At 41.9% G+C, this 18,451-nt stretch overlaps 2 protein-coding genes across 2 annotated transcripts in view; one reads left to right on the top strand and one right to left on the bottom strand.

The window, feature by feature from the left end:
* LOC116310454 (ubiquitin-conjugating enzyme E2 E2-like) overlaps positions 1–2,766 on the bottom strand; it is a 73,389-nt gene extending 70,623 nt beyond the window's left edge. The window contains exon 1 of the mRNA XM_031727227.2: positions 2,619–2,766. The gene's annotated coding sequence lies outside the window, so the exon portion shown is untranslated. The remainder of the gene's footprint in view (positions 1–2,618) is intronic.
* Positions 2,767–3,533: 767 nt separating this feature from the next.
* Positions 3,534–16,497, top strand: sf3a3 (splicing factor 3a, subunit 3). Its single transcript, XM_031727226.2, has 17 exons — positions 3,534–4,016; positions 4,126–4,173; positions 4,585–4,637; positions 11,157–11,262; positions 11,345–11,417; positions 13,482–13,573; positions 13,672–13,754; positions 13,881–14,019; positions 14,115–14,183; positions 14,283–14,350; positions 14,899–15,006; positions 15,107–15,176; positions 15,273–15,437; positions 15,714–15,824; positions 15,914–16,004; positions 16,083–16,138; positions 16,224–16,497. The coding sequence occupies exons 1-17, from the start codon at positions 3,921–3,923 to the stop codon at positions 16,299–16,301; spliced, it is 1,506 nt and encodes a 501-aa protein (XP_031583086.1). The 5' UTR covers positions 3,534–3,920; the 3' UTR covers positions 16,302–16,497.
* The last annotated feature ends 1,954 nt before the right edge of the window (positions 16,498–18,451 follow it).

The raw sequence follows: 18,451 nt of genomic DNA, 5'->3' as shown, positions 1-18,451 counted from the left end.
ACAGCAATGTTTTCACAGTTTGGAGGTTTCAAAATGTCCAGGTCATGCTCCCAGCCACTGGTCACAAAATCACAAAATCATGTTACCATGTAGTCACTGCCATCACACACAAGTATGCAGAAACATTGGGAAATGTGAGGGGAGGCCTCACGGTCTGATATCCAGTCATTTTTCTGAAGCTCATAAGGACCCAATGATGATCCAATTAAGCTGATTTTTTTCAATCTGAGGTGTCTTAATCCAGCATTAGTCCATCTGTACAGTCTGTTTTCATTCAGACTTGAGAAGTATCAAAGAATTAACTGGTAGTTTAGGTTTGTGGCTTCAGCCACCCTATAAGGCACTGTGCAGTGAATCCATTAATGGAATGAAGGGAGATACTTAATAGATACTGTAAGGAAAAGTTAAACTGTGGACAATAGAAATTCATCAGATTGCTGAGCCGCTAAGCACAACTACAAAAACTCAAAGCCTCAAAGATTTTCCACCTCGCAATCATCAACAAGGAGCTGAGGTCACCGAGCCAACGACGTATTTTCTGGGTAGCAGATCGAAAAAGGAAAAACATCACCTTAAACAACATTACGGAAAATATGTTTGTGTGATCGTGACATTGTCAAACTGGTAACTTATTGCTCATTGAACTGTATACATGTCATAGGGCTGTTGTTACACACTTCAATATAATTTAGGGGCCTGTAAATGTGCCCGTCTGCCCACACGTTTTCATTTGGATAGCAGGCGGAACGGGGTTTTCACCCACTGCAAACACGCTCCTGTGTAGCCCTCCAAAATCCAAACGAGGATGATATATGCTTTGGTCAAATGCCTACTGGCTGACAAGTGGGCCAGAATAAGGAAGGAAGACAATGGAGTTCACCAAGAACAGGAGTGTGAAGAAATAATCAAAGGTTTGTTTAAAAAAACAAACAAAACAAACCTCTGTGCAGGAAGACTGCCTTACATTCCCCCTACTGAAGTTCATCCAACTTTATTTACCTTGTCTGTGCACTGAACCCACATCAGTCCTGCTGGAACAGAAAAAGGTCCTTTCGCAGAACTCTAAAAACAGCCGTGATACGCTTCTTTCTATGTCCAATAAAGGAGAAGACAGCCTACTGACAACACAACCCTGCTGCCCGTTGGACTGCTGAATGATAATAAAAACAAGCAGGGTTGTCCTATGTCCTCATCCAAAGATACACCTGCAGATGTCATTAGTTACATACCGAGCTCTGGTGTGGTTCCCTCTCATTCTGAGAATCAGCCAGACTTAACGTTTGTCAGTCACAACCTACGAGTCTCAGAAAAAGACACCTACAAGGTCAGCCTTGCTAAATCAATTGTCCCCGTTATTGTGTATGTGAGAGAGGAGCTCAAGGTGAATGCCTCTATTTACATTCCCTGGTGTGCAATGAAAAATGCATGACGCAGACGAATGGCTGTGAGGGCATTTTTGCTGCTCACATGAATATAGAATCACAGTCAGTAAGGACAGATTGTTGGGTGTACATGACAGTGGCTTTGGTGAGCTTACTCCACGTTTGACATCTGACAAACAGCTGCAGCATGAAGACTGTGCTGTTAACTGTGAATGAGAGCTGATACCACACTTTAGTTGTTGGTGGGGTTGGTTAGAGTGATACAGAAGGACATCATTTCAGATCTCAGGGTAAGCTGCTAACATCTCTGTAGACATCTGCGTGTTTCCAGTTGTCAGGTGAAGACAAACATACTGAAACCAAAAGTTGGAAACATACCAGTGGTTCGTCTTGGGCTTTTGCCAAAACACATTCGGAAGATGTTTTCTTTCACCGTCGGGTGCCAAACTGTCACAACAGCTCAACCGGTCACCGATTACTGAGCGAGTCTACACATAGATCCCACCCAGCAGGGCACTCACAGTCCCGTGGATTCAATCTGTTCTTTTGTCTGAGGCTAAAGGCTCAATAAAACAGTTCAGAGTTTGGGTTTTCTGTCCGGCTAACACCCCTGAACCTTTTCTGTACCCGGCTCTGTAGAAAGGGAATTCCCACTTTTGGCTCGGATTTCTAGCAAGGCTATTTCGGTGTTAATGGTTGAGTGACGACTGTCCCAATGATTATTATAGTTTTCATTTTATTAAGTTCAGTTAGGTGCATGGGTATATGCCGAATTAATGTGCATCTGCCTATGACTCTAAAGGTCTCGTATGGTAAACATACACTTGTTTAATGAGAAACGGGTTTAAATCTGCTCAGATTTTAGACCAAGTTCGGGGGAACCCTCTTTAGTCAACATCAAACAGCTAATAAAGCTGTATATGAGGGGCCAGCGAGCTCCCGCGGCCCGGATCGCCTGTTTTGTTGGCTATGTGTGAAGAGTTAACAGCAAGACAGCCTCGCAATCTTTATACCCGCCGAAGAAGATAAAGCTGAAGGACACACTTGTTCGACATCTCTCCTCTCCAGCAGCGGACCTCAGTGACCGCTGCCAAATCTGCTCCAGCACAAAAGACAGAATGGATGCCCCCCGCCACCACCACGACCACCCCCGCCCCCTTCCCCACAAAATAACCCAATAAATCTTCGTTGTCTTCATAGAGTTGACTCCATTAGCGAAGAATATGAGCAGCTCACCTTTATAAGCTGGCTGAACGTATGTGTTATAAGCTCCACTGTTTATTCTGTAAATCCGCAACGCTGCTCGTCCGCTTCTTTTTACTGTCCGCTGCTTTGACTGACTGCTTGAGAATGTGGTGAAACCGCGACTGTCACGGTAGCGACCGTTACGAGCACAGTTTCCGGTTTAATCTGTCAAAATAAAAGCCTGTGGCTTATTTTCCCCGAAGACTGCCTATAAAAAATAACATTCATATGCTGCAATACACTTTAACTCAGATGAGGTTAAAAAATTACACTGGCGATCTGTTAAATCTCAGAAGTAATTTTTCACTTGTGCACGAGTAGACCTGAGGCTTGTAATGTCCATTCACCCAATGTCAATACTCATAGAATAGTTTTGCACTCGTTAGCCTATTTGCTTTATCTTCCCTGATCCTACTGTGTAACATGTTATTTCTAACCATTATTTTTTTAATTTGGATTTTATTTCGATACCAGTGAAAATTGCCGAAAAAAATAACAAGGAATAAACAAAAATGTCAGTCTATAATGCAAACTAGTTCAGATTTTTTTAACTGAATCAAGCAACTGATTAAAAAAAAAAAAAAAAAGCCCTCCGAAGAAGATGAGAAGAAGAGGATGAATGGACGCATTTTATGTTAAGACACAGAGTTCACACTTCCGGTCTATTTCTCTTTTACCAATCCGACGCTTGACGGCTCCAGACTGCCTTCGTGCGCGCGCCTACGCCAGGGTGCGCTGTGTGTTATGTCAGGCTTTGATGATAGTGTAGACTACAAAGGAAGTGCAAAGAGAATACCGAGCACGCGGCACAGACCGTGCACGGTGTGGTGCCAACCCATCACGTTGAAAAAGTGTACTTTTCAGAAGCAGTTTTTACATTTCAGTAATGTAAAGACCAGGGATCCTCTTGAAAGGAATTGCTGTTATGCCCATCAACTCATCTAGCTAAAAAGGTCAAAATATAAACGAAACCATTGCTTTCAACAATTTGTGTCAAAGAATTTCACGGTAATTGTCTAAAAATAAACTGGAACCAGTGTTATTATTAACTGTCGAAAGGCTTCAGATAAAAAAATATAGAAGTATTGTACACAGACATTACCACGGCGGAACCCTTCCACGGGTTCATGTTTCTCTTACGGCTAATACAGTGCGGGCCGTTAGCTCGTCGACATGCGCCATTGAAAACAAACGTACAAGATACGGCGGGTATTGCCGCTTTCCTTCATTTGTATTCTACCCCATTAGAAACCTTAATTCGTCTTTAGTAAACGTTCGACATTTTTGCGGACAATGGAAACTATATTAGAACAACAGCGTCGCTATCACGAAGAGAAAGAGAGGCTAATGGATGCTAAAACTAAAGAAATGTTACACAAGAAGTCGACGGTGAGTGGTGCCACTTAAGGCTAGCTTTAGCATTGTTACGCTTGGTCGTGAATCCCAGAAACCCTGAAATTAACATTTTTCTGTGTGTTTTTTCCAACTCTCGTTTCAGCTGCGTGAACAAATAAATTCTGACCATCGAACAAGAGCGATGTTGGATGTAAGTAAGAGTTTGGACTCATTTAAAACTGCTCTCACCAACTGGCTAATAGTATTTGCTGGAAATTCAACGAATAACTAACCTTTCATAAAACCCCAGTTACAATTTTGTAAATGTGCAAAGAACAATTTATTAGCAGATTTGATGCATTTTCATACATTAATCACAGAAAAGAGGTCAGATAAAGAATGTAATCCGATGTACTGAATGAAGCGGTGTCACAACGAAATGACACTCCAAAAATCTGCCCCAAGTGCATCAGAGGTCATTAAAACTAGGTGTAAAATATAAATGGTTAAAACCTGACTTCAGAGACGCACATTGGAGACAAAGAATCACTTTTGATAATTAGCAACTTTTCACTGTTAATAGTCAACACTGGTAAAAAGGTATCTGTGCTTCTTCTTGCAGAGGTATATGGAAGTGAGCGCAAATCTCAGAGACCTGTATGAAGACAAAGATGGGTGAGTGTTTTCTTAATGAACAGTTATTTCCACTCAAATATAGATATGTTGGCTGGACCTTTGTGCGGTTACAGGAGTGGAGGAACAAACTTTTGAGCGGTTATTTGAAAAGTAGACCAACTAATGGTGTATTCACATGAGAAGCCTGAAAAATCTTGTGACAGTCAGGATGGGGACGTATTTCTAAGTTGCCCTTTCTTACATGTAGCACATGACGGGAGATGGTTAACGTCAGCTCCAATCTCACCACTTCTGGAAATGATGTGAATCTGCTATAGCAGCGGTCCCCAACCCCCGGGCCTTGGACCGGTACCGGTCCGTGAGTCGTTTGGTACCGGGCCGCGAGAGTTGAGGCTCAGGTGTGAAATGTATGGTTTTCAGGGTTTTTATCGGTTTTCAGCGTTATTTTGTTATCGTTTTTATCGTTAACTCGGTTTTCCTGGGTCTTTTCACGTGTGTTATGAATAAATCTTCTTTTTTTCGGTACCGGCACTAGTTTTATTTTGTTGTATTTATCCGCGACACCTTATTGCCGGTCCGTGAAAATATTGTCGGGCATAAACCGGTCTGTGGCGCAAGGTTGGGGACCGCTGTGCTATAGGGCTGTTCGATATAACGATATATATCGGATGACGATATAAAAACGTCTATCGTTTCATTTTACACTATCATTTGTTTCGTGGTGTCGCAAAATAAGCTGTTTACGGCAATATTTTTTCATTATTTTGATGGTCACTGTAGTGGCTATATTAATTTCTTAAAGTTCTCTCTCTCTCTTATATTTAATATAACCACACTACAGACGGACAAGCGCTTGTTTTTATGCGTTGTGTTGTCGTTAAACAACGACGGTAAAACCACCTCGTGTCCGCTTGTTTATTTTCCACATAAACCTTTCACAATAAAGCTCAAGATCCTGTTGAGACTTTTCAAAATAAACTGAATTACATGAAAGAGTATGCAGAGTGTTTATGGATGAGAAGCAAAAAAGAGCCGCCAGGTGCTAAAAAATAAACCTTAGACTCAAACGTTAGAACAGGCTTTTCCCCGCAGCACGCCGTGTGATAAATACTCACAAAGAAAACGGCGGCCGTTACAACTTATGTCTAAAAATGTATAGTTTCATGCATCGGTTAAAACACTCGACTCCAAGTACACAACCCCAAGCTGGAAACACTTCCCGGAAGTCGAGCTGCCAGAGATTCACAGAATTTACCGAAAATGTTAAATTTTTGTGATTTATATAGTTATCGGGACGATAGATGTCTTATATCGGGATATGAGATTTTGGTCATATCGCACCGCCCTAATCTGCTAGACTATTGCCTGCTCTACTGTGGCATTGTTGTTGTTCTCTAACTTGGGATTCACACACACACGGGTTTATTCACCAATCTAGTAGCAAATCACTCAGAAACACGACAGCTAGATGACAATAAGAAATACTTTATTTATCCCATATTTCTGAAGTTTTGTTGGTGCAGGAGTTTAAATGATGAGGAAATAATAGTAATATCACAAAATGCCCCTCTGTCACACACAGGAGACCCATCGTCAATGAGAATAGCGCTACACCAAACCAATTGTGTGCCTCTTCTAGACAGGTTGCAGTAAGCAGCACAGAGGAGCCGGCTACTGCAGCTGGGCGTAGCATTATGTTAGGCATGTGAGCAGGATAGAAGACCAAATGACACCAAATTGTGAAGACAAATGTGAGCTGTAGCATTACTGAAGACACCTGAAAGGACATGCCCAGGGCTCACAAGATGAGGACACTGTTGGAAAAGACGGGTCCAAGGAAATATTCTGGAGATATTTTGGTTATTTAAAGTCTGATAAAGAATCGGAGTAGCAAACCGTGTCAAAGGCATATTTCCATAAAGGCACATAACCAGGGGTGCACATAAGTGGTCCGCAGGTGTGCATTCGCTGTCAAAATAAAAGACGCGCACCGGATAAGAAAATGCAACGTGCGTTTGCGTACATAAGATTTTCTGGAGGAGGACAGACATTTGTTTAGAACTCTTAAAGATGAAAAAGCAAGCTCCTTTAAGCAATTACTTTGGTGTTCCTCCACCTCCAAAGAAATGTCAGAAGGAGTCCAAACCGCAAAAGAAGAGCGTATTCTCGGAAAAGTGGTTGCAGGAGGTGAGCTGGCTTCAAACAAATGATGAACGCACAGAGATGTGGTGCAGAATATGCCGTGGAAATCCCACTCGAGCGGACAAAAACAGTGCCTTTTATATGTACGCAAACGCACGTTGCAACTTCTTATCCGGTGCGCGTCTTTTATTTTGACAGTGAATGCGCACCTGCGGACCACTTACCTGCACCCCTGCATATAACACCTCAAATCGTTTTTACTAGGGCTGGGTTTAAAAAATCGATTTCCCAATTCAAATCGATTTGAGCTTGAATAAAGTGATATCGATTCATTAAATCCTGAATCGATTTTTAAATATAAATGTAATTTGTCGGAAACACCAGAACTTCAGCTTAAAGCTCACAAAACTATTTAAACAACCACCAAACAGCTAAAACGGAAAATGAGAGCAGGTACATGGATCCCACCAAAGACGTAAACACAGTGCGTGGATCGTTCACCCGACGGCACATACACAGACACGCCGTCGGGGCTAAAAGCAGACAGCTCACAGATTCTGAAGCTGCAAGTTTCGTCACTCTGACCAAAATTCACTGAACAAGCAGCAAAAGAAGATCAAAACTACGCTTCACGCCTAAGTTAGATAGGTAAAATAGATTAAGATAAGCCTAAGTTTTTCAGAGGGTGGTCGAGATTATTCATGGTGGATAACAGTGTGTTCACGACCTCTCCAGCATCAGGTGTCCAGTTTGTAGCCGACCACAGAGCCAGCATTCCTAATCGGTCTGTTCAGTCTGTGTCACGATGCTGCTTCCCCAGCACACCACAGCAAAATAATGTGCTTGCAACAACTGAAGCATCTGAGCCTGCATGTTTTATATTTGCTCACTCTTCTTGTACACGCTAGGGCTGCTACAAACGATTATTTTGATAGTTGACTAGTCACCGATTTTTTTTAAATTTTTTTTTTAATCGACTAATCAGACCATGCGTCCATTGGACGTAAAATGTACAGCTTATTGCACCAGCATGCATCTGCTCTTATATAACTATTATTATGAAATGTTTAAGGTATGTGCTAACTAAAATTAAAGAGCAGATGGTAGTTTATTAAACTTTTAATGAAATTTGCAGATGGTCTCGGTGGAGTTTCATAAACTCAGCCGTCTGCTCCTTGCTATCTAAAATATAACAGGACACCGGAGTAAACTCTCGACCGTCTCACAATTCTGTTTAATCAGTTTTCTGTTTGACGTTTATTCAGCTGTGTAAAAACTATAACTTTAATCTCAACTAAACCGATTTACTCAGGAACAAATAAAACACTGAAAAAAGCCAAACAATATCATTTTTAAGTTATCCGAGTGACTTATATATCATGTTTAACCTGAGTAGTAAAAGACGGCGGGGGGTTTAAAAACGATGCGCTGGGAGTGTGCTGTTTTTCGCCGGCTCTAGTGAGCTTTGAACCCCGGCTAGCTATCGAGCTGGTGGGTAACAGACGTCTCCGAAAACAGAGCGCTTTTAAAAATATGTGATGGCTTGATAAATCAAGCAGATATTTGAAGTTTACACAGCTACATTCTCGCCTGAAAATATGTTAAAAGTTTATTTTGCGACTCAGAAAGAGTAATAAGAGTAATATTAAAACTAACTAGCTGCCGCCATTGTTGGAAACTGGAATTGGCTGGGCTGTGCTATGAATTCTGGGATAGGTTGGGCCACGAGGATACACCCGACCCATCCTTCAAGTCTGGGGAAATGAACAGGGTTTTAATAGTTTTGCAATTTTCATTAGTTTTTATTTTTATTTAGTTTTGACTTCAGATTTTCAATTTTATATCAGTTTTAATTAGTTTTTACCATTTGTTTGCTAGTTTAGTTTAGTTTTTATTTTTTGAAAATCCTTAGTTTCAGTTTAGTTTTGATTAGTTTTAGTTTCAGTTTAGTTTTAGTCGTGTTTGCAATAATTAAGTGTAACAAAATCTCAGTTTCATCATATCAGTCATGCTCTTCTGCTTAGCCTTGGGTATGTTGGATGTTGGTGTTCCAGCTACCATACCCTGCACCCTGGACAGGTCGCCAGTCTGTCGCAGAGCTAACACGCAGAGACAGACAACTCACATTCCCACCTATGGGGAACCTATGGGTTCTTTAAAAAAAAAAAAAAAAATTAGGGCAGATGAACAACCATTGATACCAGGCAACTATAAAAGATGTATCTTGGCCCCAATGAGACCATTAACTCTTGCAGCACCGGGTGTTTGTAATTTTGGATCAAGTGAATTGCTAAACGTTTTGAAGGCAATTGACTCACACAGTTATGTAGATATCCCAGTCTCAATAAACATATTCACCAACGCTTCCTCCCGCTTGTGATGTTCCTGCAAATAGACCAACCAGCAGCCATCGGGTCGCTGTTGGAAGCACTGCATTAATGTTTTTTGTGGAGTTGTCTCGGGATGCATCACGCTGCCTTGCCTGGGGTTAGCTTCTGTTTCTGGGGATGAGAGTTGGGCGTGCTCCCTTACCTTCTCAAGGTAAGCTAGGTTAGCCTTCTTGTGTGAGCTTTTCAAGTGCACTTTAAGGTTTGTGGGATTTTCTTCCCTTTAGAAATGTCCCTCATAATTTGTCTCTTTCCACTACAAGACACTTGCTTTATCTAAAACACAGTCATATTCAAAGTAATCCGAAATCGGACTGTGGCGATTTCTCCCGACTTTTGCTGACGTGATTCTGCGCGTGGACGGAGCAGCAACACAGACGACTCAACTAACGTACTGCCACCTGCTGGCATAATGAGACACAGCAAGAAAAAAACCTGGAAACTACACTTCATTTTCACCCTAGACTATTGTATGACACGCACACATCAATGAAAACTAAACACATTTTCGCTATAAATTCAGTTAATTTTAGTTTTGTGAACACTCATTACAGTTTTAGTTAGTTTTCCTTTTTTTGCAAGGTCTTGTTTTTATTTTTATTTCCGTTAACGAAAATGTTTTTTCACTTCTAGTTTTCATTATTTCGTTAGTTTTCGTTAACGATAATAACCTTGGAAATGAAGGATGCATTTGTCGGCTGCATTTGGAGGAGTCTTCGAATTTGGACAGCCTTTGTCACCTGGCTGTGACATAATCGGCCTACAAATGCGGCCTCTGATGGATGCAGCCTCTGAATTTGGACACAGCTACGGTACCGGAGACTGCTTCTTCTTTGGGGTTTAACAGCAGCTGGCATCCTTGTACATGCAGTGCTGCCATCTTCTGTTTTTAGTCCATTATTACACTGTTAAATCCTACTACATATTCCTGCGTCCTTTGGATCTTACAAAGCTTCAAACGACGCGTCGACTATTAAATTAGTTGTCGACGATTTTGATAGTCGACGTAATCGTGGCAGCCCTAGTACACGCCCTCTGTTGGTCTTCCACTTCAGCCTGTTGTAAATAGAATCGGGTCCTTTTCTCCTCGACCACATCAAGATCCTCTCCAAGGACAGACATGGGTCGTGTAGCTGTTCTCTTCCCTCTGAAGTCAGTCACTATCTCTCTGGTCTTATTCACATTCAGAAGCAGAGTCTACAGAATCCTCCACTTCTGCTCATTACTAATACATCCAACCACTGCAGGATGTTCAGAGTATTTTTGTAGGTGGGATGTCTGAGGTGCACATGGTGAACATGGAGGCAGCACAGCTGCTGTATTGCACATCACCAAATCAGACAGAGCCCTGGTCAGTCTCATATACTGCAGCCTGTCAGTCAGGTAGTTGGTGGATGTGTTTACTGACATTTGTGTAGCTTCTCTTTCAGCAACAGTGGCTGAACTGTGTTAAATGCGATGCTCTCCACGCCGCTGTTACAGTCTAGATGGAAGTATGAGCTCTGCAGCATGTAGATGATTGCATCATTCAAAGATTCGGTCTGTCTACTGAAGAGAAATGTTTACTTAACAAAAGAAGGCAGAAATCATGTGGCAGCTTATGTCTGATGCCTCTGATTGGCTGAACACAAAAGCAAGACTTCCTAGGGTTCATTGTGGAAAACCGACCTTTTCCATAAATCAATAATATGGCCCATCAGGATACTCTTCCACTTAAGCTGCTTTTGAATTTAAACTCTGGACAATATGAGGAGAAGTGCTTATACAGGACAAAAGGACTCTGCCTGTGAAGTCTGCAGTTACACTGTTCTCACATGAGTGCAGTAGGACCGTACACAGAGTTTGTAATAGACAGCTGTCTGAGTAAAGCTGGTTAAGAGTTTGGTCAGTATGCCTCTCCCCGTGCACCTCCATTGGCTCTTGTCTTGAAAAGTTCAGGGGTTAATGCATGAATGCTGCTTTAGAAAAACCAACTGTCCTGATAACTTCCTCTTGTTCTTCTCGTGTTCCTGGATTATTTCTCTGACAGAATGAGGAGAGACGAACTTGCAGCCATCTCAGGACCAAATGAGTTTGCAGAGTTCTACAACAGACTCAAACAGATAAAGGAGTTCCACCGAAAGCATCCAAATGAAGTATTTATTCTTTTGATTCCAAATGGTCAACTGAAAGCGTACATCAGGTCTTTGAAACTGATTTCTGTTGTCCTTCCTGCAGATTTCCATCCCCATGTCTGCAGAGTTTGAGGAGCTGATGAAGGCCAGAGATAACCCCAGCGAGGAGGCTCAGAGTGAGTGTGGTTCAAACAACACGTGCTTGTTCTGAGTCGAGAACAAACAGTGCACGACATGCAAATCCCACAGAACAGAAGCTAGAGGAACAAATGCTTCCTGACTATTTAATTTGTTGCAACAACAAAAATGGGATCTAATGAGGAAACTCATAGGAAGCAGCTACACTGCATTAAGTAACACTTTGTTGATCAGCAGATCAGTGTTGTTTGATTTTTTTTCTGCACAAGTCTGTTTGAAATCTGCAGTTGAAATAAAAACACAGCAATCTACTTTGGAGAAGTTACACTGAAGACGATTAGAGCAGCTGATTACTGACAGTACAGTTTCTCTTTTAATTCTAATTGTAGTAAATTTATGCCGTTTGGTGGCCATCCTGTTTGTGAAGGCTCCCTCTGGTTTCTAAATGAGCCTGAATGAATGAATGACATTTCTCACACATTTTTACCAATACATTCTTTTAATTTTACAGACCCACACAGTAACCAACAAGTTATAAAGTTTGATTTCATTTTGTAACAGCTGAGGAACAATCAGGACGTGGTCAAAATTAGGATTAATAATCAGATGTTTGGAGATGTGAATACTGACCGTGTCCTTTTCCCAGATAAACGGGACATGGTCAACATGTAGTAGTAGCAGACTGTCATTATTAGAATCTGTTTCATCGCCTAGCACTTTTTTTTTTTTTACTGTTCTTGGCTTAGTTTACTGGATAACTATAAATGCAAATATCTGTTTGATAATGTATTTTGATTGATGAATGGCGCCTCCTTTATCTGTAAAACCTTGACAGCTGTGCCTGGACTGAAGTCACTTGAAATAATAAGGAAATTCCTCCACTTGTCTATTTAATTTCCTACATTTGATCGATTGTATTAGAGTTGAAAACAAGCTGGGCTGTTCGTAAACCTGCACAGTAGACCTGTGTCATGCAAAAGCACAATAGTTCATAGTATTTGTGCAGCAGAGCACTTTGTAAACCTCACAAATATGATATTAATAATAATGGATTGGATTTATATAGCGCTTTTCAAGGCACCCAAAGCGCTTTACAATGCCACTATTCATTCACTCGCACATTCACACACTGGTGGAGGCAGCTACAGTTGTAGCCACAGCTGCCCTGGGACAGACTGACAGAGGCGAGGCTGCCATATCGCGCCATCGGCCCCTCTGACCAACGCCAGTAGGCGGGAGGGTAAAGTGTCTTGCCCAAGGACACAACGACCAGGACAGAAAGGCCGGGGATCGAACCGGCGACCTTCCGGTTACAGATGCGCTTCCCAACCCCCTGAGCCACGGTCGCTCAGGGGGTTGTGGAAGAAGTTTGAACCCATTGGTAGGCTTCACTACTACTAAACTTGGTATTTTAGTAGTCGTAGTTATTGTAGGGTCTTACAATATAAAGACATGGACGCCCACAAATTCATGCATCACTTTGAGGTTTGGCTGTATGGTGTGGTCCACAGTGGATGTGAGTCATTTCTGTGTTATATGGTAGAAAAGCCGGGTTTTAAGCAGCTGGTTGAAAAGCTTTACCCAAGATCCCCGGTGTTATTATGCAACAGTGTGGTGCATGCTCCTGTTAAGTTAATGTAGTTACTGTTAAGCTTAAGTGTTGAGCAGCATTAACGTTTGTAGGGAGACATTTCTCTGGCTACTTTTGTTCTTGGGTCAAATTAGGAAATGTGATCGATGCCGGAGCTCATTGGAAAAGAAGGATGCAAAGCACCGATCATCTGCTTATGCTAATCAATTCTGCTGCGAGATTCAATAAAATATTCAGTTACCATCACTGTCACCACTAACAGAGAGCTGTAGGTCTTTGTTTCCATCTCACAGCTGTATTAACTGACCTCATGAAAGCATCAACACTTTTTCTTCATTAATGAAAAGGCTAATTTAGACGAAGCACCGGTTGCCTTTGGTTACCAAACACACTTTATTGTATTGAGTGCTCTGCAGTTGCATAACTACACTTAACAGTTATTGTAAGTAACATCTGTGACCTTCATACCCAGGTTTAAAGTGCATGAATGATTTGTGTTTACGTGCTGCAGATATGGTGGATTTCACTGATGAGGAGGGATACGGCCGATACCTCGATCTGCACGACTGCTACCTGAAGTACATCAACTTAAAGGGAGCTGAGGTTAAGATCCTAGAGTAGCCCGTTTATTCTCATTAATAAAGAATAAGCCTCTGAGCCAGGATTTGTCTGACTGCTCTCTGTGCCATGTGTCTGTACAGAAACTGGAGTACATCACTTACCTGTCTTCATTTGACCAGCTGTTCGACATTCCCAAAGACAGGAAAAATGCTGAATACAAAAAGTAAGTCCATGCTGCTTATTCAAGATGTCAGCTTGGAAGTATAACTGTAAAGAATCTGGTTCCTCAGTCACATGTCAGTGTTGCATGCAGAAGTGGAGATGTGGACATGTCCCTTGTGTTGTGCAGGTATCTAGAGATGCTGCTGGAGTACCTGCAGGACTACACAGACCGGGTCAAACCGCTGCTGGACCAGAACGACCTTTATGGCAAAGTTCTGTCAGAGTTTGAGAAGAAATGGGAGAACGGGACCTTTCCAGGCTGGCCTGTAAGTTGTTCTGCTGGGACCAGTGACAGATGATGGTTAGGTTTTGCGAACTTCTCTGACTTTTTTGTTTGTGTTTATTTTCAATCTGACTGTAGAAAGAGACGAGTAGTGCTTTGACACATGCAGGTGCCCATCTGGACCTCTCTGCTTTCTCCTCTTGGGAGGTAAAATCAATCCTCATTGACATGTAACTGAAGTCAAAGTGTTTTGCATAAATAATGGTTTCATATTTGTTTCACTCTCCGTTTTCCTCTTTGCTGTAGGAGTTGGCCTCTTTGGGTCTGGACAGGTTGAAGTCAGCACTCATGGCTTTGGGACTGAAATGTGGAGGGTAAGATCTAGAAACATGTCAGGAACACGGTAATAACTCACTTTGACAGACGTTCTCTCTTTCTACAACATTAAAGGTTGTTTTCATATTCCAAGCAGAATATTACTGGAAAACCAGCTGTATGAGGACAGGGAATCATCTGTGAACTATAGATAACCTCACGCCGTGGCTCCTTAGTATAGTGAGAGCCCCTGTTTGAAACCACAAAGACCATCTGGTGTTCAAAAAACCCAAATGAAATATGCAGAGCCATCTGATGTGGTGACCTCTGTGAGCAAGGCAGCAGATGAAACAAAGCTGCAGAGAGCTGCTGACCCTACATGTTGGCTGGTTTTAACCGATCCCTCTGTGGGTTAGTCAGACTGTGCACCTGGAAAACAAAGCAGCTGACGAAAACTGTCTTTAGTGTTTGCCAAGTTTGTTTGTTGAGACATGTTTAAAACAGCACAGTACAAAAATCTAGTTGGGGCCTTGTAAAAGAGTGAAAAGGATGGTGTTTCATGGCAGCTGGTGGCCAGCAGTTAATGGTTGAATGTGTCTGTGTTCAGGACTCTGGAGGAGAGAGCTCAGAGGCTCTTCAGCACCAAAGGCAAGTCCCTGGAATCACTGGATCCTTCACTGTTTGCCAAGAACCCCAAAGCAAAGGGACCTAAAAAGTAAGTGGGTGTAAAACTGTCCCTCTGATGTCACGTCCTCACGTGTCATCAAAGTGTTCAGTATGTAGTTCTTAATGATTTCCTACCGTCACTCCAACAGAGACACAGAGCGGAACAAGGAAATCGCCTTCCTGGAAGCTCAAGTATACGAATACGTGGAGATCCTTGGGGTGAGTCTGAATATGTTAATGGTGCTGTTGGGGTTCATGTTTCGAGCCAGCTTCATGAGAAAACCACATGTTGATATACTGCGTATGTGGCTACAGGAGCAAAGGCAGCTCACTCATGAGAACGTGCAAAGGAAGCAGGCCAGGACCGGAGAGGAGCGTGAGGAGGAGGAGGAAGAGCAGGTCAGTGAAAGTGAGAGCGAAGACGAAGACAACGAGATCATCTACAACCCCAAGAACCTGCCACTGGGCTGGGACGGCAAGGTAAGGCTACAGACACACCTACAACAGAGTAACCTTACAGTCCTCAGTAACACGCATGTCTGTTTGAAATCTGCATGTGTTAACGTGGGAGTCGGTGTCCATCCACACACACGGCTCAGCCTGTGCTGCTGTTACACTGATAGATCACTTAGAGGACATGCTCTCGCTTTAATGTCACTCAGACACTCAGCTTGCTATTGTTAAATAATATAAGATGTTTCATTGTTGTTTACTTGATTACCCACAGTAACCGTGTCTGTTTGTCACTCCCTGCAGCCAATTCCATACTGGCTCTATAAACTCCACGGCCTGAACATCAACTACAACTGTGAGATCTGTGGAAACTACACTTACAGAGGACCCAAAGCCTTCCAGAGGCACTTTGCAGTATGTTGCTGCTGCTGTTTTCTCGTGGGTTGGCAGTGACTGTGGGACCGTTTAAAGGTTGATGTTGAACTTTCATGTTTTTTTTAAAGGAGTGGAGACACGCTCACGGGATGCGCTGCCTGGGAATCCCCAACACCGCTCACTTTGCCAACGTCACACAGATCGAGGATGCTGTGTCTTGTGAGTTGATTGGAGCAGATTCTGAATGCAGCTTATGTTTAGATGTTCATGTATTTATGTGTTTTATGTCAACTGTAGTGTGGGCAAAGCTCAAGTCCCAGAAAGCATCAGAGCGGTGGCAGCCAGACACAGAGGTAACAACACTCAGGACTTACCCAGCAGACGTTTGTGTTTTGTTGTAGTGTAGCTGCTAATCGCTTTTGCTGATGTGCTTTTCAGGAAGAGTATGAGGACTCCAGTGGAAATGTGGTCAACAAGAAGACCTACGAGGATCTGAAGAGACAGGGCTTGTTGTAGACGGAGGCTGAAAAACATCAACTCTGAAGAGCTTCCTTTAAAATCTGATATATTTTTTATCACATTTACTCATGTTTCTTCTTTGTAAGCTGTAAAGTTGGTTTTAACACAGCACCACCATTTCTCTTTTCCTTTTCATAACTTTGTAATGTGGCGACCACTTATGATCATAATAAAGTAGAAACCTTTGTCAGCATGCTTGTTCGTCGTGGTCCTTCAACGAAATCACCAGTACAGGACTGAAAATAGTCCCTTACATATTCATATAAAGTCAAAGTGCAAATGTGATAAAAATGAAGTAGATTTAGTTAAGGGTCGAGAGAGAGGGAGATAGATCTATATAGATAAAGATCAGATTGAATCGAGTTTTGCGTACTACAGAAAACATTTGAACACGCATACCACCATATTACAGTTGGATTTAAAGTCTCGTTTGAATACAGCTCAGTTAATTTGAGGTACAAGAATATGGTACAATAACTTGATAGTTTTTGGTGAATCCCTCTGTACTCAACACCTAACATGTTGCTACATGATTTTTGCATTTGTTCTTATCTCTGTGGACGTTCTAAAACTGATAACATCAGCTGAGATTATTCATTCAAAACAATTTAAATTAGTTTGATGACAACACATCACAAAGAACAATCATTTATTGATATAACTTTTTATTAGAATGTATTTCAGACGTTATGTAGGAGTCGGTATATCTCGGAAGAGTTCACCTTTCAGTGTAACATTCATTTGATCATCATATTATCATGTATAGTTAAGGATGTGGAGGAAAGAAAGATTAGAGTTGTCTCCGATCTAGACTCCACAGACTTGAGGTGCACTGCTTTTATCCACCGTGTCAGCAGCTTTTATCGTTTGCACTGAATCGTGTTCATGGAGCTGTTGAACTCCACCAGATGGAGCTCTTGCATCTATGCACACATAACTCTGGGAAAACAAAAGAAAAAGGATTTAACAATGTAGACTTAAGAGTCCATTAACTGCATATATATTGAACAGATGTGGAGGAGATCCCAGCTGTAAAATCTCTTACATGCATGGTGAGCACCAGTTTACACAGTGATGCTCACCATTAACAGTTAATTAACCATTAATACTTTTACAGTGGACTTTTGGTTCTTTTATTCAGATAAAGGAACTGAATATTCTTCCACCGCTGACTCAGTAACCTGTAAATCAGCCGTAGAGACAATGATTATATTTAAGTGCAGTGCTGTGAGAAAGTATTCTCCTGCTTTCTTCTTCTGCATCTTTGTCACATTAACACGTTTCAGATCATCAAATACTTTTTAACATAAGAGAAAGATAACCAGACTAAATACAAGATGCAGTTTTGAAATGATAATAACAAAATCAAATGATGTAATCATGTAAAATAAAAGTAGGATGTTTGAAGAAGCTGTCCTTGTTTAACAGCACAGGGAAATAGAAAAACGAGCTGATGCCCAGACGCTCCGGTACAGAGCGGAATTCATGGTTGAATCAGTTATGGTAATGGATACCATTCAGCTGTTAAAAGAGCAGATAATGGGCTGGATGGGATATCATCATTCCAAGCATGCCAGCTGCCATGCCTGCTGTAAAGCCGGCTCTAGATGTACTCTCCTAAAGAACTTGTATTGTTGACTTTCTCTCTGCCCTTTCTGCCACCAACCTTTTCCTATCCACTTCCTGTCCACTTCCTGGGAGGACAGAAAAAGTTCCCCAAAGACAGTCTGGGCTCTGTGGGCTCTCCTGATCATGTACTGGGACAACAGCTCCTTGCATGTTAATTCGTTGGATTGGTGAGAGTGTACATGTGTGGCTCACAGGCTGAGCAGGTGATTGTAAGCCATGAGGTCAAACCTGCGGTCTGAGCCATGGCTTCTCCACGCTCTCTCTGCTTTCCTGTCTAATCTGCTGTCATTGTGTTCGTATTTAACAAAATCAAAGTGCAGACATAAGTGTGCACATTAGTTTGTGAGTCTGTCAGTGACCTAACACAGACAATCCTTCAGCATGTTTGTGTCTCTGAATATGAAGGCAACATGAGCAATCATTTGAAGAACTTATTTTAACATGTCACTCAACAACAAACAAAAAAGTCACTTCATCAGTCAAACTGCATTATATTTCTACACGTCAATTTACAAGTA

Source organism: Oreochromis aureus, linkage group 22 (genome assembly GCF_013358895.1).
Source record: "Oreochromis aureus strain Israel breed Guangdong linkage group 22, ZZ_aureus, whole genome shotgun sequence".
In the NCBI taxonomy this organism is placed as follows: domain Eukaryota; kingdom Metazoa; phylum Chordata; class Actinopteri; order Cichliformes; family Cichlidae; genus Oreochromis; species Oreochromis aureus.
The sequence above is the reverse complement of the archived record's forward strand: the minus strand, read 5'-3'. Positions and strand labels throughout refer to the sequence as shown.

What these genes read in the sequence shown, in the direction of transcription:
- sf3a3 (XM_031727226.2), top strand. Translation starts at nt 3,921, where the DNA reads ATGGAAACTATATTAGAACAACAGCGTCGCTATCACGAAGAGAAAGAG. An exon ending in TCAACTTAAAGGGAGCTGAG is followed by an intron (nt 13,574 to 13,671) that starts GTTAAGATCCTA and finishes GTGTCTGTACAG; the next exon opens with AAACTGGAGTACATCACTTA. An exon ending in GGTGGCAGCCAGACACAGAG is followed by an intron (nt 16,139 to 16,223) that starts GTAACAACACTC and finishes TGTGCTTTTCAG; the next exon opens with GAAGAGTATGAGGACTCCAG.